The 25,787-nt window shown below is 46.0% G+C and overlaps 1 protein-coding gene across 4 annotated transcripts in view; it reads left to right on the top strand.

Annotated features, from left to right (window-relative positions):
- The window catches only part of tnr (tenascin R (restrictin, janusin)), a 186,510-nt gene that overhangs the window by 23,868 nt on the left and 136,855 nt on the right, over window positions 1-25,787 (top strand). For 3 of the 4 annotated variants that reach the window (XM_072573378.1, XM_072573377.1, XM_072573381.1), the window contains exon 2: window positions 16,075-16,576. In XM_072573378.1, coding sequence (XP_072429479.1) covers window positions 16,114-16,576 — 463 coding nt within the window. In that variant the 5' untranslated portion in view covers window positions 16,075-16,113. Of the gene's footprint in view, window positions 1-15,388; window positions 15,496-16,074; window positions 16,577-25,787 lie in introns of those variants that run through there. The other variant, XM_072573379.1, reaches the window with a different exon arrangement.

Genomic DNA, 25,787 nt, shown 5'->3' with positions numbered 1-25,787 from the left:
AAAGGTGATTCACTCTGGGAAGAGTTAACAAGACAAGAGCAGGCAGCCTGCTGGCTAAGTGGTTGGTATTGCTGCCTCACAGTGCCAGGGACCCAAGTTCCACCCTCCGGTGGCTGTCTGTGTGGAGTTTGAACATTCTCCCTTGTCTGTGTTGGTTTCCTCCCAGTGCTCTCGCTTCCTCCCAGAGATGTGCAGGTTAGGTGGATTAGCCATGGAAAATTGTATGTAGTATCCAGGGATGTGCAGGTTAGGTGGATTAGCTATAAGTTACAGGGATAGTATAAGAGGGTGTGTCAGTTTGGGATGCTCTTTGGGGGCTCATGGTGGCCTCGACAGGCTGAATGGCCTGCTTCCACACTAGGGATTCAAACAGTGATTCATCAGAACATTGCTGGATGGAGAATTTCAGCTATAGAGAGAAGCTGGATAAGCTTGGAGCAGTGATGGGGGATCTGATAGAGATGGTTAAGATTGATGGACATGAACAGAAAAGTAGCTATGTCTGTAGTCAAAGCATCAATAACAAAGGAGCATGCTTTTAAAGTGAGAGGCAGGAGGTTTAGAGGGGATTTTATGAAAAGCTTTTACAGCCAGAGAGTAGTGGGAGTCTGGAATGCACTTCCCTGGGTTGGTAGTTTAGGTGGGAAATGTCACAACCTTTAAAAGATACTTGGACGAGCACTTGACATGTCATAGAGTCATAGAGACATAAAGATGTACAGCATGGAAACAGACCCTTCAGTCCAATTTGGCCATGCCAACCAGATATCCCAACTCAATCTAGTCCCACCTGCCAGCACCTGGCCCAAATCCCTCCAAACCCTACCTATTCATATACCCATCCAGATGCCTCTTAAATGTTGCAATTGTACCAGCCTCCACCACATTCTCTGGCAGCTAATTCCATACACGTACCACCTTCTGCGTGAAAACGTTGCCCCTTAGGTCTCTTTTATATTTTTCACCCCTCACCCTGAACCTATGCCCTCTGGTTCTGGACTCCCCCACCCCAGGGAAAAGACTTTCTCTATTAATCTTATCCATGCCCCTCATAATTTTATTAACTTCTATAAGGTCTCCCATCAACCTCCGACACTCCAGGGAAAACAGCCCCAGCCTATTCAACCTCTCTCTATAGCTCAAATCCTCCAACTCTGGCAACATCCTTGTAAATCATTTCTGAACCCTTTCAAGTTTCACGACATTTTTCCTACAATATAGCCTCCCAACTCCTGTACTCAATGTTCTGACCAATAAAGGAAAGCATATTAAACACCCTTCTTCACTATCTTATCTACCTGTGACTCTACTTTCAAGGAACTATGAACCTGCACTCCAAGGTCTCTTTGTTCAACAACATGCCCTAGGACTTTAACCATTAAGTGTATAAGTCCTGTTAAGATTTGCCTTCCCAAAATGCAGCACCTCACATTTATTTAAATTAAACTCCATCTGCCACTCCTCAGCCCATTGGCCTATCTGATCAAGATCCTGTTGTAATCTGAGGTAACCTTCTTCGCTGTACACTACACCTCCAATTCTGGTGTCATGTCATAACATTCAAGGCTATGGGCTTGTACAGAAAATTGTGAAAATGTTGGCACAGAATCAATGGGTGATACTATGTGTTCACTCGCGTTTAGAAGGATGAGAGGGGATCTGATTGAAATATATAAAATTCTGACGGCTGGATAGACTAGCTACAGGGAGGATGTTCCCTGTGGCTGGAGAATCAATCAGCAGTAGACCGAGGGGATTGCATTGTGGTATTATCACTAGACTGTTCTTCCAGAAACCCAGGTTCTATCCCATAGGGACCTGGGTTCGGATTGCAGTATGGTAGATGGTTGAATTTGAACTCCAAATGTTCAACTCTTCAAATGTTCTTATCAAAACACAATTACGAGTCTAATGATACCATGGAACCATGGTCAATTGGTGTGAAAACCCATCTGGATCACTGAAGTCTGAAGAAAATATGCTGTCCCTATCTGGTCTGACCTACATGTAACTCCAGAACCACAGCAATGTGTTTGATCCTTAACTGCCCTCTGGGTAATTAGGGATGGGTAAAAAGTGCCAGTGAAACCCATACCCCCACAAATGTATAAATGTCAAGTCTAATAAAATAAAAAAAAGTCAAGTCTCAGGATATGGGGGAGACAATTTGGGACTGAGATAAAGAAACATTTCTTCACTCAGAGGCTAGTGGCTCTAGGAATTCTCTATCACAGAAGGTTGGGTCACTGAGAAACAGATACATTTTTAGATTTTAATGACAGCAAGTGGCATGGGGAGAAAGCAAGGGTATGACATTGAGATAGGGGATCAGAAATGATCATATTGAACGTACAGCTTACTCAAAGAGCCAAATGCCCTACTCCTGGTTCTAGTTCCTGTATTTTTAGGTTTCTATCAGTGTTATTAGTCAGGCAATCCCAATGGTCATTTGTTTGTGTAAATTCTTGGTTTTAATGTGGGATTTGACTGTTTATGTTGTGATTGAGAACACCCAATGAACTGTGGGGAGAGTTCTGTCATTCTTCTTCTTTGTCTACTTGTTGCTTGTGGGAACTTGCTGTGTGAAATCTGGATCAGCTGTAATCCTGTTTTTAAAAATGGTTCTCTTTACAGAGAGTCACTTTTCCAGAATTCAGTCAACTGAGCCTCTCTGTGCTATTGTTGATCTCATCTTGTGCCTGGGATCCCCTAATGTAACTGTAATGAATTTCCAGTCCTTTATGAATGATAATTGTTGTTGAGCTGACCATGTGCACTCTCTCTCTCCATGCGTCACTCACTCAGCATGCACTCAATAGGCTGATGACATCTACTCCAAACAAAAGGCCTTATTAATTGTTATGATAGAGGCAGTATTGTGTTAATAAACGTGATTTGGCATCTAGTTCCATCATTCTGCGTAATTGGATCCCCTCAGGAGCAGGGCCAGGTAGAGGTCTCAATTGTCTGTTCCTGTACCTGACTAGCTGTGGACAGACGAGGTACTGCATATATAAATATAAACAGAAGCAGACATTGGCTCATTGACTGGACAGTATTAGACAAAATTCCTTTACTGGACAGCGTGTACTAGTCAGGTACAGCAACTGACATTGAAACAAGCATAGGCTGTACAATACAACAGAAGTAATTACATCAATTAATATGTGTATTGTATCTTTAACACAAAAAAATGGTCATAAGGTGTTCTCCAAGTGTATCATAAAGCAACATCTAACTATCTTTATGATAGCATTGGAGCAAATGACCAAAAACTGTTTTAGTTAAGAAAGCTCGAAAGATGTTGAAGCGTTTAACTGGAACCAGCATTTATGCACACTTCTCTGAACAATTATTTGAACAGTTACTAAATACAAGTGTCTCCTAACTCCACACCAGTTGTTTAATCAAGTGACTGTTTGTAGCTGAACATGTGAATTTCCAGGTCATGTCCATCACCTGTACACAAGTAAAACAATTAATCTACAATCAATGAATTCCACCCCCCTCTAAGCATCAATTCAAGTTTCTATATACAAACAAAATTTGAAAATAAATTAAATTAAAAACCTCCATATTCCTTACAAAGGATTAAAATGTAAGGCGTTCCTCCTGAAGGGTACTCAAACACTAAGGATTCCTTGATATTTCCTGTGGATGAAATGGTATCCTTTTAAGATCAGAAATTGGCAAAATACAACACGAAGGCTGGTGAAAGTACCTCAGCTGCTGAAACACTGACTCTGAGGGCAGTGGAAATGTGATCCTATCTGTCAAAATTTCCGAGTGAGTTTCTGTACAATTGGTGTAATGAAGTGAGTATAGTCTTTGAATGTTAAGCAGCTAATAATTCAATCATGCGGTTCTCCTTGGAAAACAATTTGACAATTGATTACTTGCACTTAGATCATTTAATTGTAGCTGCTTCATTTCTCTCTGGCCTTTGCTTCAAGCTAGCAATGTTACATTGGAACCTCTGCTCATTCATACTTTACAGAGAGTGAACTTTGCAATGAAAGATTATTTATATAAATTGGAATGGAATCGCTGATGTAAGGATGTTCCCAAACTATACTGCTCAATTCCCGCCTCAGGCAACTGCCTGTGTGGAGTTTGCACATTCTCCCCATGTCTGCGTGGGTTTCCTCCGGGTGTTCCGGTTTCTTCCCACAGTCCAAAAATGTGCAGGTCAGGTGAATTGGCCATGCTAAATTGCCCGTAGTGTTAGGTGAAGGGGTAAATGTAGGGGAATGGGTCTGGATGGGTTGCTTTTTGGCGGGTCAGTGTGACTTGTTGGGCCGAAGGACCTGTTTCCACACTGTAAGTAATCTAATCTAATCTAATACTGAAATATAGGTGAAAGGTACACAAAACTAACTTTCAGTTCTAAATTCTAAATTTAATAACATCGCATTTCTCAAATTCCCCAACAACATTTGATTAAAGATCACCGGTGTGCATCAGGGAGATGCCAATAAAACAATTGCACAATTTGCTTTTCCAACTCACCAAGAAATACCCCACCCTGGCAGCATCATTCAGGAGATGCATTTGTTTAGTTTCTATGGTTTCCTGTCTCTATTTGCGCCTTCTTAGTTTCAGAATATCTTTTTTCTCCAAGGTCTCGTTCTGAAAGAATGTGGTATTTATGTTGATTGATGTACATGGCCCTAGATGTGTGGCCGAACGAGCAAGAATGATGTACAAGATTACTTTTCCAGCTGTGGGACAATCTAGTCTAACATCTGGATCACCCAACCACTCTCCAAAACCTTGAACACATTTGCCTTTTTAGCTGGTGTCTTAATACTTAAGAAGTCAAAGTAGGAGATGCTACTCAGCTCTTTTAGCCTGCCTTATTATTCATTTTAGATCTCTACCTCACTGCCTTTTTCCTGCAGTATCCCCAGATCCCTGGATATCTTTATGTTCGGAGATGTCTGGATATTAATGACTGAGATTCTACAATCCTCAGTAGGAAAATGCCAAAGGTTGACCACACTCTGAGTGAAGGGACTCCTCTTCATCACCTGTCCCTTATCCTGAGACCAAGGCACTTGGTTCTAGATCCACTTCACAGCCAGGGGACGCACCCTTCCTGCATCTCATCCGTCTATCCTTCTAAAACTGTCGTACATTTCTATGCGATCTCCTCTCATCCTTCTAAACACCAAAGAACACAGACTCTTCAAGAATTCAGTCTAGTGAAACTCTGTTGCACTCCCTCTGTCTCAAGTCCATCCTTCTATAGGCATGGGGACCAGAACTACGCACAATATTCCAGGCCTCGCCTCTCGTTATCAGCTGAAGCAAGACTTCCCTGCTCCCGGTTGCAAATCCTATTAGAGGCCAACATACCATTTACTCCCTCATTGCTATGCTCCATTTGCATGTTGAGTTTCAGTGGAGCTGAAACAATTACACCAACATCCATTTGGACACTAACACTTCCCAATCACCCACCATTTAAGAAACAATCTGCTTTTCTATTTTTATTACCAAAATGGATAATTGTGCATTTTTCCACCTGCGTGTTCTTGCCCACTCCCTGAATCTGTCTCAATTCCTTTGAAGCCTCTTTGCATCCTCCTTATGACTTGCATTCCTGCCAAGTCTTGTAATATCTGAAAATTTGGAGATGTAATATTCCAACCCCACCTCAAAATAATTATGAATGTGAAGAGTTGGAACCTAAACTCAAAGCCTTGTGGTTCTCCAATGGTTACTTGCCAACCTAGAATAGAATAGACTAGAATATTACAGCACAATACCCTCGATGTTGCCCCAACCTGTGAAACCAAACTGAAGCCCATCTAACCTACACTATTCCATTCTCGCCCATTTGCCTACCCAATGACTTTTAAAAGCCCATAAAGTTGGCGAATCTACTATTGTTTCAGGCAGTGCATTCCACGCCCCTTCTACTCTGAGCAAAGAACCTACCTCTGACATCTGTCCCATATCTATCACCCCTCAATTTAAAGCAATGTCCCCTTGTGCTAGCCATCTCATTCCGAGGAAAAAGGCTCTCACTGTCCAAACAATCTAACCCTCTAACCCACTGTAAAACCTATCTAACCTGATAATGATCTGTTGATTCCTACTGTTTCCTGACTCCAAGATTGGCCATTATTAAGGATACAGTAACACTCTGACTGGGGAAACCACAAATTCAACTAGGTTTGCTGAAATTATGACTACCATGTTTCATGTCACAACTCATCTGTGTTTTTCATTTACTCAACAGACAGGTACCTCAGTAGAAATGACATCAGCACCAGCCATTATTATTTATCACTAACCATAAAGAAATTCATACTTTCATAAATTCATATAAATTCAGTGCTGATAACGAACAGAACATTTAAACAATTACAGTTGAAGTGCAATCACTAGTTAACAGCACACAGTTAACAAAGTCCTCCTCTCACACACTGAAAAGATCCCTGCTTCTCCACTTTGGACAGTTCACTGCATCAGACCTCCAGCTCCTAATAGCTGTCCCTTTGGCACTCTGTGCAGGTGTTACTGTTGTTTGCTGCAAATTTCTTTAGCCTGTGGGATTACGAGGAAAGGCTGAGGGACTTGAGGCTTTTTTTGTCAGAGAGAAGGTTGAGAGGTGACTTAATGGAGACATATAAGATAATCAGAGGGTGAGATAGGGTGGACAGGGAGAGGCTTTTTCCAAGAATGGTGACGGCGAGCACGAGGGGGCATAGCTTTAAATTGAGGGGTGATAGATATAGGACAGATGTCAGAGGTAGGTTCTTTACTCAGAGAGTAATAAGGGTATGGAATGCTTTGCCTGCAATGGTAGTAGATTCGCCAACTTTAAGTACAGTTAAGTCGTCATTGGACAAGCATATGGATGTACATGGAATAGTGTAGATTAGATGGGCTTCAGATTGGTATGACATGTCGGCGCAACATCGAGGGCCGAAGGGCCTGTACTGTGCTGTATGATTCTCTGCCACAGCAAGTGGCTGAGGCCAAAACATTGAATGTTTTCACGATGGCAGTAGGTGTATTCTCAGGGCTAAAGTGGGGAAAGGGTATGCAGACTTTGTTTCCGTGCCAACACTTCTGTTTCAGTGATGCTTCAGCAAAGCTCAACACAAGCCAGAAGAACAACACCATACCTTTCACCTAGTACCTCAGGACTCAGTGTTGAGTTGAACAGTTTCAGTGTGAACACCTCACTCCACATTCTTTACATACCCCTACACTCTGAGGTCCTATTCTGCATGGGTTTGCTCCCAGCACAAATATTCACATTTCCTGTTTGCACCCAGTCAGCATCTCTGTCGCTGTCTCTCTCTCTCTCTCTCTGTGTCTTTTCCATCTCTGTCTGTCTCAGATCAACACTCCCTCGTGTATGCTCCTCCTTTCATTCCTGTCTCTCCCCGAACACTGTGATCATCTATTCATCGCATTCCCTTTCTTCCTCAATACTTCCACTATTCCTTTCCTCCACACAGCCACCCCCACCTCCGTCCTTTTCTAGCGGCTTTCAGTTTTGATGAAATTTCATGGGACTCAAAACATTAATTCTATTTTTCTCTCACAAAGGCTGCCAGACTTGCTAAGTTTCCCTAGCTTTTCTGTTTGTCTCAGATCTCCAAAATCCACAGTTCTTTGTCTTATTAAAGAGTGTGACAGGAGAAAGTGGGAACATGGGATTGAGTTAGATGATCAGTCATGACCATATTGAATGGTGGGACAGCATTGAAGGGCAGAATGGTGTACTCCTGCTCCTTTTTTCTATGCTTGTATTTGCTTTCATCCTCAATCTGCCTATCTTTAATTCTTTTTCTATATTGTCCTAATGTCTGATCGTTTCAAATTTTGAAGTCCATCTGCTCCTTGTATTGTATACCTTTTTCTCTCTGAAAGACTGAAGGAACTGATTTGTTTCCAATGATGTATTTCTTAAATATTTTAAATAATATTTTTTGTTAAGAAAAGGGATTCAGGGATATGAGCCAAAGGCTCATGGAATCCAGCCACATATCAACCATGGTCTCACTGGTGGAACTGGTTCCAGAGGCTTGGATGACTTCTTTCTGTTCCTTTGTTCCTATGTTTTAAGAAGCAAACGCTTGATCAAATGTAGTCTCAGACAGTCTTAAAGTGAATTTTATCCTGCACATCAACCCCCAGCAACCCTGGTATGATTCACTTCATATCATCCAGTAACTTAAACGCTAGGACCTAAGAATCTCAATTTAAAGTGCAAGGTGTATTTTTTTTCCTTTGTTAAAGTGTACGTAGTATCATAGAATCCTTACAATGTGGCAGCAGGCTATTCATCCCATTTAGTCCATACTGACCCTCCAAATCGTATCCCACCCAGACGTGCACCCCCACCCTATCCCCCTGCATTTACTGTGGTTCAAGCACCTAGCCTGCACGCAGTGGGCAACTTAGCATGGCCAATACATCTAGCCTGTACATCTTTGGATGGTGGAAGAAAACCAGACCATCCAGAAGAAACCCATGCAGATGTGGGGAGAATGTACAAACTCCATACAGCCACCCACGGGTCAACTTTAAATCAGACCTCTAGTGCTGAGGTAGCAATCATCATAGAATTCCTACAGTGTGGAAACCGGCCATTTGGCCCAGCAAGTCCACTCCAACTCTCCAAGTATCCCAACCAGACCCATTCCCCCTAACTAATGTACCTAACCTACACATCCCTGAATATTATTGCAATTTAGCATGGCCAATCCACCTGACCTGTACATTTTTGGACTGTGGGAGGTAACTCGCGCAGCCAATGGAAACCAACGCAGACACGGGGAGAATGTGCAAACTCCACACAGACAGTCACCCGAGGCTGGAATCGAACCCGGGTCCCTGTGGGCAACAGTGCTAACCACTGGACTACCATGCCACCCAATACCCTAACTTCCAAAATGAAAGTCTGACAATCCCTCACAGGCATTTAACAGATCCCTGAACTTGTCGGTGGACAGCTCACTGTCACTCTCTCCTGGGGCAATAAATGCTGGCTTAGCCAATGACACTTACCTCCGTGAATGAATTTTTAAAAAATGGTACAACGGCTGGGAGCCATACTCACAAAAGCCCTTATTTCTCATTTTGCATTTCGAAGGAAGTGACAATGACAAAGTCAGACCTCATCCCCTCTTTGGTAAAGATGCAGCTCATGTTCACAACTTGACTTCACTCTTACAGCATTGGAAGGTCATCAGTTCTTGACATCTTACACCCACTTCCTGTGATTTTAACAATGGCAGCTGGTTTTTAGACTTCTATCTGATTTTCTGTTTCGACTGCCCTTCAGCCAATTATTCTCTACTAGAGATAGTTCTGTTAATGTGTGCCTTTCGTTAATGTGAATTGGCTGTAACACGACTAAGTAAATAGGGAACACTTTTTCTAAAACACAATCTTCTAAAGCTATAACATGATTACATCACCAGCACTTTCAATGTATTTGTAATGTGTGATTTTTGATTAGCACAGGGTTGCACAGGAACTCAGCTATTGCACAATAGCAGAGCTAGGGTAGCACAGTGGCTTAGTGCTACCCCACAGTGCCAGGGACCTGGGTTCCATTCCCACCTCAGACGACTGTCTGTGTGGGTTTGCTCCAGTTACCTCCCACAGTCCAAAAATGTGCAGGTTAGGTGGATTGGCAATGCTAAATTGCCCACAGTGTTAGGTGCATTAGTCAGGGGTAAATATAGGGTAGGGGAATGGATCTTGGAGGGTTGGTGTGGACTTGTTGGGCCGAAGGGCCTGTTTCCATACTGGAGAGAATCTAATCTACCTGGACCATGTTTTATGCTAGTTAGTCAGGTAGTGAAGAATGTAAGTGGACCCAACCTTTGCACACTTTTATAATCATTCATTAACCACATCAAAGAATGGCTGCGCTTTCATCCTGAGGAAGGTCCGCAGTAAGTGCACTCTGTCCTGCCGCTTGTAAAGAGCATCAGGGTCAGGAAGGCAAATGTTATGGTGTCAGATCTGCTCATGATTCTGTGACCCAAGGCACTGCAAATAGCTTCACAAAATTGTCCTTCACAAAATCAGCACATAGATTGTCAAAGCTTGGGCTGTAATGTTCCAGCTGAGTCAGCAGATTGTGGAACAACAGCACGGTGGCTAAGATTTTGACCAAGCATGTGCCCTGCAGTGCATACCTCTGCAGTGCTGAGACCTGCATAACACAGCCTGGCAGGAGCCACGGCTGAGCAGTTCCTACTTTCACTATCTCAGACATATCCTCAGCACCTGGGGTGCACTGATTCTATCAGCCAACCAATGTCTGCACTGGCTCTTTCAGTGATGAACGATAGTGTGACCCCCGCCCCCCACCAAAGACTAATTACATGGTTTACTGGTGACTGGATTGTGACACCCTGGATGTTAATATCTTCCTTAGGAGGAGACCTTCAAACGTAAGGTGATGAAAACAGACATTGGTCTTGATAATTGGGAGTCCATTACTGACAGTCATGACTATTTGGAAGGGAATTGGAAGAGTCAAGCAGAAATAAACACCTTCAGCTGGACAAAACGTGAGCCCTGAGAATACAAAGGATAGTGGACACATGTGCTGTCCCGGCCCACTGTCTCCCTCTGCAATAATTGTGATTGAGACTGCCCTGACAGAGAGAGACTCCTGACACACACCAGACAGTGCTGAATACAGAGTTCACCACTAGAGCAAAAACCATTGACTCACTGCAAGGCAATATTTGCAAACTTAAAGTTCCAGCCTCGGGCAACTGTCTGTGGGGAGTTTGCACGTTCTCCCTGTGTCTGCGTGGGTTTCCTCCGGGTGCTCTGGTTTCCTCCCACAGTCCAAAGATGTGCAGGTCAGGTGAATTGGCCATGCTAAATTGCCCGTAGTGTTAGGTGCATTAGTCAAAGGGAAATCGGTCTGGGTGGGTTACTCTTCAGAGGGTCTGTTTCCACACTGTAGGGAATCTAATAAAATCTAATAAAATTACAAGCATGCACTTTCTGACCCAGGTTAGTGTTTGTTTGAATGGGCAAGAGATTAACCCTCAGTCGGTGATTACAATCTGCATAAATACAATGAATATGCAATTAACAAAAGCTCAGTCAAGAAGCAAGGATTTAAAGAGCACCTTGCAAGAGAAAAGAGATATCAAGCATCTGAGGTTAGCAGAAGGAATTCCAGAGTTTAGGATTTGTGATGCGAAAGCACAGTCACAGTGGTGGAGTGATGAGAATCAGGGATGGTCGAAAAGCTGGAATTGCAGGAGCACAGATAGGGCAGAAGCTTTTAGTACTGGAAGAGATTACAAAGAGGGGAAAGGGCAAGACTATGGGAAGGGTTGAAGACCAGGATGAGAATTTTAATATTGATGTGTTTCTTAACCAGAGGTCAATGATAACAGATAGATAAGGAAAGACTCTCAACCCTCTTCATCTCAGCCTCTTTATTCTGAGACTACACCCTCTGGTCTTAGACACTTCCATGTCGGGAAGCATCCTCTGAGCATTGACCCTATCAAGCCCCTTAAGAATCCTAGGAACAAATTACTGCAGATGCTGGAAAACAACAAATGCTGGAGATCACAACAGCACCCAAGGAGACAAAGCAAGCTAATTGGGGCAGCACGATGGCTTAGTGGTTAGCACTGCTGCCTCACAGAGCCAGGGACCCAGGTTCAATTCCTGCCTTGGGCGAGTGTCTGTGTGGAGTTTGCACATTCTCCCTGTGTCTGTGTAGATTTGCTCCAGTTTCCTCCCACAGTCCAAAGATGTGCAGGTCAGGTGAATTGGCCATGCTAAATTGCCGATAGTGTTGAGTGCATTAGTCAGAGGGAAATGGGTCTGGGTGGGTTGCTCTTCAGAGGGTCAGTGTGGACTTGTTAGGCCGATGGGCCTGTTTCCACACTGTAGGGAATCTAATCAATTGTTTTGAGTCTACATAACTCTTTATCAGAGCTTAAGAATCATCTATGCTTCAATGAGATCACCTGTCATTCTTTTAAACTCCAGTGAGCAGAGTTCCAACCTGTTTAACCTCTGCTCATAAGACAATCCCTCCGTACTAGGGGTAATCCGAGGGAACCTTCTCTGAACTGCCCCCAATGGAATCATATCTTTCCTCAAATAAGGGAACCAAACCTGCTCACAGTATTCCAGATGTGGTCCCACCAGCGCCTTGTACAGTTGCAGTCAGACTTTGCAACTTTTATCCTTCAACTCTCTTAAACTAAGGGTCACATTAGCCTTCCTGATTACCACTTGCACCCTGTGTGTTAGCTTTTCGTGTTTCATGCATGTGTCCCTCTAAGTCCCTTCATGTTGCAGCTTTCTACAGTTTTCTCCATTTAAATAAGACTGTGGGCATTTGTTCTCCTTCCAATATTTTCCCACATTATTCTCCATTTGTCAACATTTTGCCCATTTACTTAACCAATCAATATTTTTCTGTAAACTGTATCCTACACACAATTTGTCTTGCTGCCTATTTTTGTGTCATCCGCAAATTTGTCGAAAGTACGTTCACTTCCTTCCTCTAAGTCAGTAATACCTATTGTAAACAGTTATGATACCAGCACTGATCCCTGGAGAACCCTCTGGTCATGGGTCACCAACCTGAAAAAGAAACCTTTATCCCCACTCACTGTTTGCAGTCCATTAGCTAGTTCTCTGTTCTCACTAGTGCACTAGTCGGGATAGGATTGGAGGATGGGGTACGGGATATGGAGTGACATTGTGGAGGACGAAGACCAGGGAACAGTTAGGAGTGAGATTGTGGAGAATGGAGTTGGGGGTAGGAGAGAGATTGTGGAGTGGGATGTACAGAGAGAGATTGTCTAGTGGAGTTGGGTGAGTGGGGGAGGAGAGGGAGGGTGGAGTGAGGGAGGAGATGGAGGGTGGAGTGGATGAGGAGGGGTGGGGAGGGGAGGGAGGTTGGAGTGGAGTGGATGAGGAGGGGAGAGGAGAGGGGGTTGGAGTGCGGGAGAAGAGAGAGGGTGGAGGGGGGAGGAGAGGGGATGGAGGGAGGGTGGAGTGGGGGAGGAGGGGGGAAGGTGGAGTGCGGGAGACAGGGGAAGGTGGGGGTGGAGAGGGGAAGGGGGGAAAGAAGGGTGAAGAGTTGGGGAGGAGAGGGAGGGAGGAGAGGCGGTATGGATAGGGGAGGAGGGTCGAGTGAGTGAAGAGGGGGGTGGAGTAAGGCAGGAGAGAGAAGAGAGAGGGGAGGTGAGGGGATGGAGTGGGGGAGAGCAGAGTGGGGGAGGAGGGTTGGCAGATTGGGGTGGAGTGGGTGGAGAGGGAGAAGGAGAGAGAGAGTGGAAAGAAGGTGTAGAGTGAGGGAGGAGGGGGGAATGGAGTGGGAAAGGAGAGAGAGGAGAAGAGGGGAAGTGAATTAGGGAGGAGAGGGGGTGGAAAAGGGGAGGAGGGTGGCTGGGAGAGGGGGTGGAGTGGCGGATGATAAGGGGGTGAGGAGGGGGGTATGGAGTGGGGGAGGAGGAGAGGGGTGGTGGCGTGGGCAAGGAGAGGGGAGTGAGGAGGTGAGGTGGAGTAGGAGAGGAGAGGGAGTGCAGTGGGGGAGGAGTGGGGGCAGTATGGGAGGGGGGGAAGTATGGGAGGAGAGGGGGAGAAGAAGGGGATGGAATGAGGGAGGAATGGGGGTGTGGAGTGGGCGAGGGGAGAAAGGGAGTGTTGAGTGGGGAAGGAGAGGGATTGGAGTGGGGGGAGGGGAGAGGGGTTGGAGTGAGGGAGGGTGTGAAGGGGGAGGAGGAGGAGAAGGGGATGGTGAAGTGGGTGTGGGAGAGGAGAGGGGTGAGGGGCAGGGGAGGGAGGGAGGGTGGAGTGGGAGATGACACTGAAGACACTGCCAATTAAAAAAACCAGCACGTGGATGTGGATTCCCTTAACATACTGGAGGCCCGTGGTGAAGTATAGTACAGTACCAGGCAGGGAGAGATCTCTCTCTCTCTCTCTCTCACATTGCTTCAAATCATAGAATCCCTCCAGTGTAGAAACTGGCTCTTCGGCCTAACAAGTCCACACCAACCCTCCAAAGAGTAAACCACCCACATTCCCCTATCCTACATTTACCCCTGACTAATGCACCTCACCTACATGTCCCTGAACACTATGGGTAAATTCAGCATGACTAATTCACCTGACCTACACATCTTTTGTGAGTGGCACAGTGGCACAGTGGTTAGCACTGCTGCCTCACAGAGCTAGTAGACCCAGGTTCAATTCCTGCCTCAGACAACTGTACTCTGTGGAGTTTGCACATTCTCTCTGTGTCTGTGTGGGTTTCTTTCGGGTGCTCCAGTTTCCTCCCATTGTCCAAAAAATGTGCAGGTGAGGTGAATTGGCCACGCTAAATTGCCCATAGTATTAGGGGAATGGGTCTGGGTGGGTTGGTGTGGACTTGTTGGGCCGAAGGGCCTATTTCCACACTGTAAGTAATCTAATCTTTTGGACTGTGGGAGGAAACCAGATCACCCGGAGGAAACCCACGCAGACACAGGGAGAATGTGCAAACTCCACACAGACAGTCGCCTGAGGCTGGAATCGAAACCGATCCCTGGCGCTGTGAGGCAGCAGTGCTATCCACTGAGCCACTATGCCACCTTTCCCACCCCCAACCCCAACCCCAACCCCAACCCCAACCATGTCGCCCCACTTGTGTTCCTAAACTGCATGAGGGCTGACATATAAACCTGATGCTTGAGTTTCCCTCTCTTCTGGTATTTAGTGATCATGCTGTTTGATTCTAGTAGAGAGGGACTGGTCCCTCCAGTATTGAAGTTACATTGAGAGAGTCTCGGGCTGAGGGTAAATTGTTTCTCAGGCTCTGTCTCATTGGCACCGAGCTGATCTGGAAGTTTCAGGGTGGGGAGTCCGCCCTCTTTTGCTGACAACTGAAGCACGAGTCAAGATAAAACAAGTCCCGAATTGGACACAGTTTTCACTGAGTCCAAGCTTCCAGTGGAGCAGAAGAATGAGAGTAGGGCATGGGGCCAACCCTTGTCCTGCTGAAACTAGTATCCATCCAGAACAATCCTGCTCATGCACTCTCTTCCTCTGTTTATCTCTCTCTCTCTCTCTCATATACAGAACATGTGCAATCTTGTTACAACTTCCTTGCTGAACAATTTTGTCCAAAGTAGTTTAAATAAATCCTTCCTATCCTATAGTACAAGGAGCCAATGCACAAACGCAGGGAACATAGGAAGAGAGATACTCTGAGTCAGATGGGCACAGATGATGATTTCAATAATCTATCAGAAAGGATGCATTCAGTAAATTGCTAATAAGTTGGATGCTGATGCTCTCTGCAGTTTTACATCCAGCAGTCTGAATACAGTGATCTAAATGTGATGATGTGATCTAAACTCTCACTGGCTCTCTCCAAAATTGGAACAAAGTGGAATTCTCTCAGGATCGAATTGTGAAGAGGATCTCTCTCAAAATAACTTGGAGTCGGAGCTTTCTCTCGTGTTCTCCTTCAGCAACGTAAGACAACCCTTTTCACTGGAATGGAACGCCTGTTACACCAAAACCCCATGAAGAGACAATGGTGACCCAAAGGTTGTTTACTAAGATCAGGCTGAAGGGAAGGAAGTGAGAGATGAAGAGATGCAAGGAGGGAATTCCAGAGCTTGGGACATTGATGTTTGATGGTGGAGTGGTTAAAATCTGGATGTACAAGACGCCGTAGTACAATGAATGCCCTCCTGTTAGAGGAGGGCTTTTGGGTTTGTTCATGGGGCACTGGTGTTGCTGGCCAAGCCTGTGTTTATTGCCCGTCTCAAGTTGCCCTTGAGAAGGTGGTGAGCTGTCTTCTGGAACCGCTGCAGTAACAATGGTGGGCTGAGGCCTTTACGGATTTGAAAACAGAAGTGGTACAGGGGGAAACAGCAGTTGAGGTTTGAGGAAGAGGGGAGTGGGAGCTGGATTGGAAGGGCTTCAGAGAGCAGGGACCTGGGTGAGCTGCGAAGATGGAAGCTTAGCTGGAGGCTGGTAGAATTCAGTAAAAATATAGCTCCAGGTTTGAACTTTTAAATGCTTGTCTATGTGTGTGCTCTGTTGCAGTCCCCTGGCGTTCACACCCGGAGAAAGCTGTAACGTGAGATGTTGAGGATGATGCTCACTGTCTTGGCCGTTTGCCTCAGTGGCCTCCTGGATCCAGGTGACTGTCGGCTGCTGGTCAATACTCCCCGGCGACAGCGCGATGAGATCTCCGCCAGAGGTCATCACATTAACCACACGGTGACCATCAAACAGCAGCCCATTGTCTTTAACCATGTCTACAACATCAACGTGCCCATGGATTCAGTGTGTTCTGTCAGGTTGGACAGCTCCACAGAACAAATGGAGTTCACACAGGATGAGGACGGCAGCCAAGACAGTGAACAACATCCGGACAGGCGGGTAGCGTTCACCCACAACATCCATGTCCCCAAACAGACGTGTGATTGCCCACACTCCGACCTGCTCCAGAGCGTCCTTGACCGCCTCAAAATGTTGGAGAGAGAGGTGTCCATCCTGAGGCAGCAATGCAGCACTGGCTGCTCTGGACAAAGATCAGCTTCAGGTAAGACATTCTCCCCCATCTCTTCACCCCTGCCCCTGAAATAAACCTCAGGAGCCCTCTCCCCAGGAGTCCTCCTCAAGGTACAGCAGATTTCCTTCCCTCAAGGGCTTTCGTGAACCAGAATGTTTTTAATAATTGGATTCACATCTGGCTTCCTCACGGTGGGATTTGAACCTGGTTCCTCAGGAAAGCCAGGATGTGGTGCAATGATCGGTGATTTTGTAACAATTAGGTCAAAGAACTCACTTGATTGACACCACATCAATCACCTTCACCACTCTCTCCCTCCACCACTGACACTCAGTAAGGCAGTGTGCTACCTACAAGGTGCACTGCAGAAATTCTCCAATGATTCTTTGACATCATCTTCCAAACCCACGACATCTACCTCCAAGAAGGGCAACAGAATACAGCACTGCAAGTTCCTCTCAAAGCCACCCACCATCCTGACTTGGAAATATATCACCGTTCCTCCCCTGTTGTTGGATCAAAGTTGTGGAACTCCCTTCTTAATTGCATTGTGCGTCAATCTACAGCACACAGACGACAGCAATTCAAAAAGGCAGCTCACCACTTCCTTCTCAATGGCAAGTAGATGGTAAGAACAAAGAACATTACAGCACAGGAATAGGCCCTTTGGCCCTCCAAGCCTGAGCTGATCCAGATCCACTAAACCTGTTGCCTACTTTCTAAGGATCTATACCTCTCTGCTCCCTGCCCATTCATGTATTTGTCTAGATACATCTGAAATGATGCTATTGTGCTCACCTCTACCACCTCCACTGGCAACACATTCCAGGCACCCATCACCCTCTGGGTAAAGAACTTTCACACATATCTCCCTTAAACCTTTCCCCTCTCATTTTGAACTCATGACCCCTAGTAACTGAGTCCCCCACTCTGGGGAAAAAAGCTTCTTGCTATCCACCCTATCTATACCACTCATAATTGTGTAGACCTCAATCAGATCCCCCCCCCAACCTCCATCTTTCTAATGAAAATAATCCTAATCTACTCAACCTCACTTCATAGCTAGTCCCCTCCATACCAGGCAACATCCTGGTGAACCTCCACCCTCTCCAAAGCATCCACATCCTTTTGGTAATGTGGCGACCAGAACTGTATGCAGTATTTCAAATGTGGCTGAACCAAAGTCCTATACAACTGTAACATGACCTGCCGACTCTTGTACTCAATACCCCGTCTGATGAAGGAAAGCATGCCATATACCTTCTTGACCACTCTACTGACCTGTGTTGCCACCTTCAGGGAACAATGGACCTGAACACCCAGATCACTCTGTACATCAATTTTCCCCAGGGCTTTTCCATTTACTGTATAGTTCGCTCTTAAATTGGATCTTCCAAAATGCATCACCTCGCATTTGGCTGGACTGAACTCCATCTGCCATTTCTCTGCCCAACTCTCCAATCCATCTACATCATGCTGCATTCTCTGATAGTCTCCTTCACTATCTCCAATCCACCAATCTTAGTGTCATCTTTAAACTTGCTAATCAGACCACCTATACCTTCCTCCAAGTTATTTATGTATATCACAAACAACAGGAACACCACTAGTAACATAGAACTTAGAACATAGAACATTACAGCACAGTACAGGCCCTTCAGCCCTCGATGTTACGCCGACCTGTGGAACCAATCTGAAGCCCATCTAACCTACACTATTCCATTCTTGTCCATATGCCTATCCAATGACCATTTAAGTGCCCATAAAGTTGGCAAATCTACTACTGTTGCAAGCAGTGCGTTCCACACTCCTACTACTCTCTGAGTAAAGAAACTGTCTCTGACATCTGTTCCATATCTATCACCCCTCAATTTAAAGCAATGCCCCCTTGTGCTAGCCATCACCATCTGAGGAAAAAGGATCTCACTGTCCAACCTATCTCACCCTCTGATTATCTTGTATGTCTCAATTAAGTCGCCTCTCAACCTTCTCTCTAATGAAAACAGCCTCAAGTCCCTCAGCTTTCCTCGTAAGACCTTCCCTCCATATCAGGCAACATCCCAGTAAATCTCCTCTGAACCCTTTCTAAAGCTTCCACATCCTTCCTGTAATGTGGTGACCAGAACTGTGTGCAATACTCCAAATGTAATCGCACAAAAGTTTTGTACAGCTACAACATGATCTCATGGTTCCAAAACTCAATCCCTCTACCAATAAAAGCTAATACTCCATATGCCTTCTTAACAACCTTATCAACCTGGGTGGCACTTTCAGGGATCTTTGTACATGGACACCGAGATCTCTGTGCTCATCTACACCACCAAAAATCTTACCAGTAGCCCAATACTCCGCATTCCTGTTGCTCCTTCCAAAGTGAATCACCTCACACTTTTCCACATCAAACTCCATTTACCACCTCTCTGCCCAGCTCTGCAGCTTATCTATATCTCTGTAACCTACAACATCCTTCAGCACTATCCACAACTCCACCGACTTTACTGTCATCAGCAAATTTACTAACCCATCCTTCTCTGCCCTCATCCCAAGTCATTTATACAAATGGCAAACAACACTGGACCCAAAACAGTCCTTGTGGTACCCCACAAGTAACTGAACTCAGGATGAACATTTCCCATCAACCACCACCCTCTGTTTTCTGTTAGCTAGCCAATTTCTGATCCAAACTGCTAAATCACTCTCAATCCCATGCCTCCCTATTTTGTGCAATAGCCTACCATGGGGGCCTTACTTAAATCCACATACTCCACATTAATTGCTTTACTCTATCCACCTGTTTGGGCTTCTTCTCAGAGAACTCAATAAGGTTTGTGGGGCACGACCTACCCTTCACAAAACCATGTTGACTATTCCTAATCAACTTATTACTTTCTAGATAATTATAAATCCGATCTCTTATAACCTTTTTCGAAACTTTACCCACAACCGAAGTAAGGCTCACTGGTCTATAATTACCAGGGACGTCTCTACTCCCCTTCTTGAACAAGGGGACAACATTTGCTATCCTTCAGTCTTCTGGCACTATTCCTGTAGACAATGATGACATAAAGATCAAAGCCAAAGGCTCGGCAATCTCCTCCCTGTCTTCCTAGAAAATCTGTGGATAAATCCCATCTGGCCCAGGGGACTTATCTATTTTCACACTTTCCAGAATTGCTAACACCTCCTCCTTGTGAACTCCAATCCCATCTATTCTAGAAGCCTGTATGTCAGTATTCTCCTTGACAACATTGTCTTTTTCCAGAGTGAATACTGGTGAAAAATATGCATTTAGCTCTTCCCCAATCTCCTTGGACTCCATGCACAACTTCCCACCACTGCCCTTGATTGGCCCTAATCTTACTCTCACCATTCTTTTATTCCTTACATACCTATAGAAAGCTTTAGGGTTTTTCTTGATCCTACCTGCCAACAACTTCTCATGTCCCCTCCTGGCTCTTCTTAGCTCGCTCTTTAGGTCCTTCCTGGCTAACTTGTAACTCTCAAGCACCCGAACTGAGCCTTCACATCTCACCCTAACATGAACCTCCTTCTTCCTCTTGACAAGAAATTCAACTTCCTTAGTAAACCATGGCTTCCACGCTTAGCCAGGTCCTCCCTGCCTGAGGTACATACTCATCAAGGACCTGCAGTTGCTGGTCCTTGAATAAGCTCCACATTTCAATTGTGCCCATCCCCTGAAGTTTCCTTCCCCTTCCTCTGCATCCTAAATCTTGCCTAATCACATCATAATTGCCTTTCCCCCAGTGACAACTCTTGCCCTGTGGTATATACCTATCCCTTTCCATCACTAAAGTAAACATAACCGAATTGTGGTCACTATCACCAAAGTGCTCACCTACCTCCAAATCTAACACCTGGTCAGGTTCATTACCCAGTACTAAATCTAATGTGGCCTCGCCCCTTGTTGGCCTTTCTATATATTGTGTCAGGAAACCCTCCTGCACACATTGGACAAAAACTGACCCATCTAAAGTACTTGAACTATAGTATTCCCAGTCAATATTTGGAAAGTTAGTCCCCTATAACAACTACCTGTCACTCTAGCTCCTAACAAGGACCACCTTTGCTATCCTTTCGTCTACATCTCTGGAACTATTCAGAGGCCTGTAGAAAATTCCCAACAAGGTGACCTCTCCTTTCCTGTCACAGTTCTCCATTTTGAGAAATTCTGTTCCACTACTACTCTGTCTTCTGTTGCCCAGCCGGTACTTTATCCATCTAGACAGTACACCCTGGACCCCATGTGACTTCACTTTCTCCATCAGCCTACCATGGGGAACTTTATAAAGCACCTTGTTGAAGTCCATGTATACGACATCTAACAGCCCTTCCCTCATCAATCAACTTTGTCACTTCCTCAAAGTTGGTAAGTTACTATTAAGTTGGTAAGACATGACCTTCCCTGTTGCCTATTACTGATAAGCCCATTTTCTTACAAATGAGAATAGATCCTATCCCTCAGTAACTTCTCCAGCAACTTCCCTACCACTGACATCGGGCTCACTGGTCTATAATTACCTGGATTATCCCTGCTACACTTCTTAAACAAGGGGACAACATTAGCAATTCTCCAGTCCTCCGAGACCTCACCCGTGTTCAAAGATGCTGCAACGTTAAGGCCCCAGCTACTTTCCTCAGTAACCTAGTATAGATCCCACTGAGACCAGGGGACTTGTCCACCTCAATGCCTTTTAGAATACCCAACACTTCCTCCCTCCTTATGCCGACTTGACCTCGAGTAATCAAGCATCTATCCCTTACCTCAACATCCGTCATGTCACCCTCTCCTTGGTGAATATCGAATCTCATTAAGAATCTCACCCATTTTCTCTGACTCCACACATAATTTCCCTCATTTGTCTTTGAGTGAGCCAACTCTTTTCTAGTCACCCTCTTGTTCCTTATATATGAATAAAAGGCTTTGGGATTTCCCTTAACCCTGTTTGCTAATGATATTTCATGACCCCTTTTAGCCCTTTTAATTCCTCATTTCAGTTTAGTCCTACTTTCCCAATATTCCTCCAAAGCTTTGTCTGTTTTCAGCCACCTAGACCTTATGTCTGCTTCCTTTTTCCTCTTAGCTAGTCTCACAATTTCACCTGTCACCCATGGTTCCCTAATCTTGGTATTTCTATCCCTCATTTTCACAGGGATATGTCTGTCCTGCACTCTAATCAATCTCTCTTTAAAAGCCTCACACATATCAAATGTGGATTTACCCTCAAAAAGCTACTCCCAATACACATTTCCCAGCTCCTGCTGAATTTTGCTATTGTTGACCTTCCCCAAGTTTAGCCCTCTTCCTTTAGGACCACTCTCGTCTTTGTCCATGAGCGTTCTAAAACTTATGGAATTGTGATCACTCTTCCCAAAGTAATCCCCGACTGAAACTTGAACCATCTGGCTAGGCTCATTCCCCAACACCAGGCCCAGTATAGCCCCTTCCCGAGTTCGACTATACTACTCTGTAAAATCCTCCTGGACTCTCCTTACAAATTCTGCTCCATCTAAACTTCTAACACTAAGTGAATCCCAGTCAATGTTGGGAAAATTAAAATCTCCCATCACCACCCCCCTGTTGCTCCTACATCTTTCCACAATCTGTTCACATATTTGTACCTATAGCTCACACTCGCTGTTGGGAGGCCTGTAGTACAGCCCCAACATTGTTCCCTCACCCTTCCTATTTCTGCCTCTGCCCATATTGTCTCACTGCTCGAGTCCTTCAACACAGCTGTGATATCCTCTCTGAGCAGTAATGCAACTCCTCCACCCCTTTTACCTCCCTCTCTGTCCTGCCTGAAGCATCAACATCACGGAATATTTAGTTGCTGATCTTGCCCTTCCCTCAATCAAGTCTCAGTAACAGCAATAACATCAGACTCCCAGGTACGAATCCAAGTCCTATGTTCATCTACCCTGCACCATCCCATTCTACCTCCTAACAAAGATTCACAAACCTGACTTCCCTGGTAGACCCATTGTCTCAGCCCGCACCTGTCCTACTGAATTCATCTCTGTCTACCTTGATACTGTACTGTCCCCCTTAGTCAAGGAACTCCCCACCTACGTTCGGGACACCACCCACGCCCTTCACCTCCTCCAAGATATTTGTTTCCCCGGCCCCCAACGCCTTATCTTCACCATGGACATCCAGTCCCTGTACACATTCATCCGCCACGACGAAGGTCTCCAAGCCTTCTGTTTCTTCATCAGCCTGGCTGACCTGGTCCTCACCCTCAACAACTACTCCTTCCAATCCTCCCACTTCCTCCAAACCAAAGGGGTAGCCATGGGCACCCACATGGACCCCAGCTATGCCTGCCTCTTTGTTGGGTAAGTGGAACAGTCCACCTTCCACAGTTATACAGGCACCACTCCCCATCTGTTCCTTTGCTACATCAATGACTGTATCGGCGCTACCTCGTGCTCTCATGAGGAGGTTGAACAGTTCATCAAATGCACCAACACCTTCTACCCCGAACTCAAATTCACCTGGACCATCTCGGACACCTGGTTCCCCTTCCTGGGTCTCCATGCCCTGGCCCTTCCTGGGTCTCCATGCCCTGGCCCTTCCTGGGTCTCCATGCCCTGGCCCTTCCTGGGTCTCCATGCCCTGGCCCTTCCTGGGTCTCTCCATCACTGTCTCCGGCGACCGACTAACCATGGACATCTACTTCAAGCTACCTAGACTACTCCCATAGCGACCGAGACTACACCTCCTCCCACCCTACATCCTGTAAAAATGCCATCCCTTATTCCCAATTTCTCTACCTCCACCATATCTGTTCCCCGGATGACCAATCCTACCATAGAACATCTCAGATGGCCTCCTTCTTCCAAGATCGCAATTTCCCCTCCCACATGGTTGGCAATGCCCTCTAGTGCAAATCCTCCACTTCCCACACCATCGCCCTTGAACCCCAGCCCTCCCAATGCAACAAGGACAGGAACCCCCCCCTACCCCGGTCCTCACCTTCCACCCCATCAACCTCCACACAAATCACATCGTCCCCCGCCACTTCCATCACCTACAAACGGATCCCACACCAGAGATATATTTCCCTCCCCAGCCCTATCATTCCCTCCATGACTCCCTCGTCAGATCCAGCCCACACCCCAGTCCCGGCACCTTCCCCTGCCTCCACAGGAAGTGCAAAACCTGCGCCCACACCTGTCCCCTCACCTCGGTCTAAAGCTCCAAAGGATCCTTCCACAGGAGGAAATCTACCAATGTCATCTACTGCATCTGTTGCACCCGGTGTAGTCTCCTGTCCATCGGGGAGACAGGATGCCTACTTGCGGAGCATTTCAGAGAACATCTCTGGGACATCCGCACCCACCAACCCCACCGCCCTATGGCTGAACACTTCAACTCCCCCTCCCACTCCATCAAGGACATTCAGGTCCTGGGCCTCCTCCACCGCCAAACTGTTATCACCCCACGCCTGGAGGAAGAATGCCTCATATTCCACCTTGCAACCACACGGGATCAATGTGGATTTCACCAGTTTCCTCATTTCCCGTCCCCCTATAATATCCCAGTCCCAAGCCACCAACCCGGCACCGCCCTCCTGACCTGTCCATCACCTTTCCCATCTATCTGCCCCACCCTCCTCTCCGACCTATCACCTTCTCCCCCACGTTCCTCTACCTTTCACATTCCCAGCTACCTTGCCCCCTACCCCAACCCCATTTACCTCAGCCCCCGGCCCACAAGCTTCCTTCCTGATGAAGGGTTTATGCCCGAAACGTTGATTCTCCTGCTCCTCGGATGCTGCCTGACCTGCTGCTTTTCCAGCACCACACTCTCAACTCCTTCTTGCATTTAAACAAATGCACCTCAGATCACCAGTTCATCATCTGCTTCCGACCTACTCTTCCCCTTAGTTATGCTGATTTCATTCTCTGGTTCCTTAAAGGCTTTACTTACTGACTGTCCACTATCCTCCTCATTTGATTCCCATCCCCCTGCCATGTTAGTTCAAACGCTCCCCAACAGCATTAGCAAAAGCACTCCCAAGGACATTGGTTCCAGTCCAGCCCAGGTGTAGACCGTCCATTTTGTAACAGTCCCACCTCCCCCAGAACTGGTTTGAATGTCCCAAAACTCTTTAATCCTCCTTCCTGCATCATCTCTCAGGCCATTCTTTCATCCTGCCTATTTCTTCTTTTCTACTCTGACTAGCACAGGTAGCAATCCTGAGATTACTAACTCTGAAGTCCTCCTTTTTAACTTGACTCCTAACTCCCTAAATTCTGCTTTTAGGACCCCATCCCATTTATTAACAAACCATTGGTGCCGATGTACACCACAACAGCTGGCTGTTCACCCTCCCCCTTTAGAATGTGCTGCAGCCGATCAGAGTCATCCCTGACCCGTGCACCTGGGAGGCAACATACCATTCAGGAGTCTTGTTTTCCACCACAGAACCGCCTGTCTACTCCCCTTACAATTGAATCCCCGCTGACTATAGCCCTTCCACTCTTTTTCCTGCCCTTCTGTACAGCAGAGCCAGCCATGGTGTCATGAACCTGTCTCCTGCTGCCTTCCCCTGGTGAGCCATCTCCCACAACAATATCCAAAATGGTACACCTGTTTTGGAGGGAGATGACCGCAGGGGACACCTGCACTGCCTTCCTGCTCTTTCTCTGCCTTTCGGTCACCCATCTCCTTTCTCCCTCTTCAGTGCTAGTCTGCAGTGTGACCAATTCACTAAACGTGCTCTCCATGACCCCCTCAGCATTGCTGATGCTCCAAAGTGAGTCCATCCACAGCTCCAGAGCCATCATGTGGTCTAACAGGAGCTGCAGCTAGACACACCTCCTGCACGTGAAGGAGTCAGGGACATCAGCCGCGTTGCTGAGCTCCTACATTGAGCAAGAGGAGCAGAACACAGATCTGGGATCTCCTGCCATTTTTACTCTTAAGCCTAATTTCGTCCAATTATAATATCAAATAATAGATAAGTGAAAAAAGAAGTAAAGAAAAAATTATCAATCACACAATAAAAAATGAATAGAGAAACCTTATCTTATCAACACACTACAGAGTCTTTTGTTTTGGTTAGAGGGGGAGGGCAGGTGGGAGACACTACACGTGTAGTGTCTCAGGTTCAGCCACTGCCCAAATATATCAGTACACTCGCCTTCCCAGAATGCAATTCAACTGCTCCCACTCAGCTCCTCACTCTCCCCACTCCCGCTGCTGCTGAAAATG

This window comes from Chiloscyllium punctatum, chromosome 7 (assembly GCF_047496795.1).
Source record: "Chiloscyllium punctatum isolate Juve2018m chromosome 7, sChiPun1.3, whole genome shotgun sequence".
Taxonomy (NCBI): Eukaryota; Metazoa; Chordata; class Chondrichthyes; order Orectolobiformes; family Hemiscylliidae; genus Chiloscyllium; species Chiloscyllium punctatum.
This window is presented reverse-complemented; position numbering and strand designations above follow the sequence as displayed.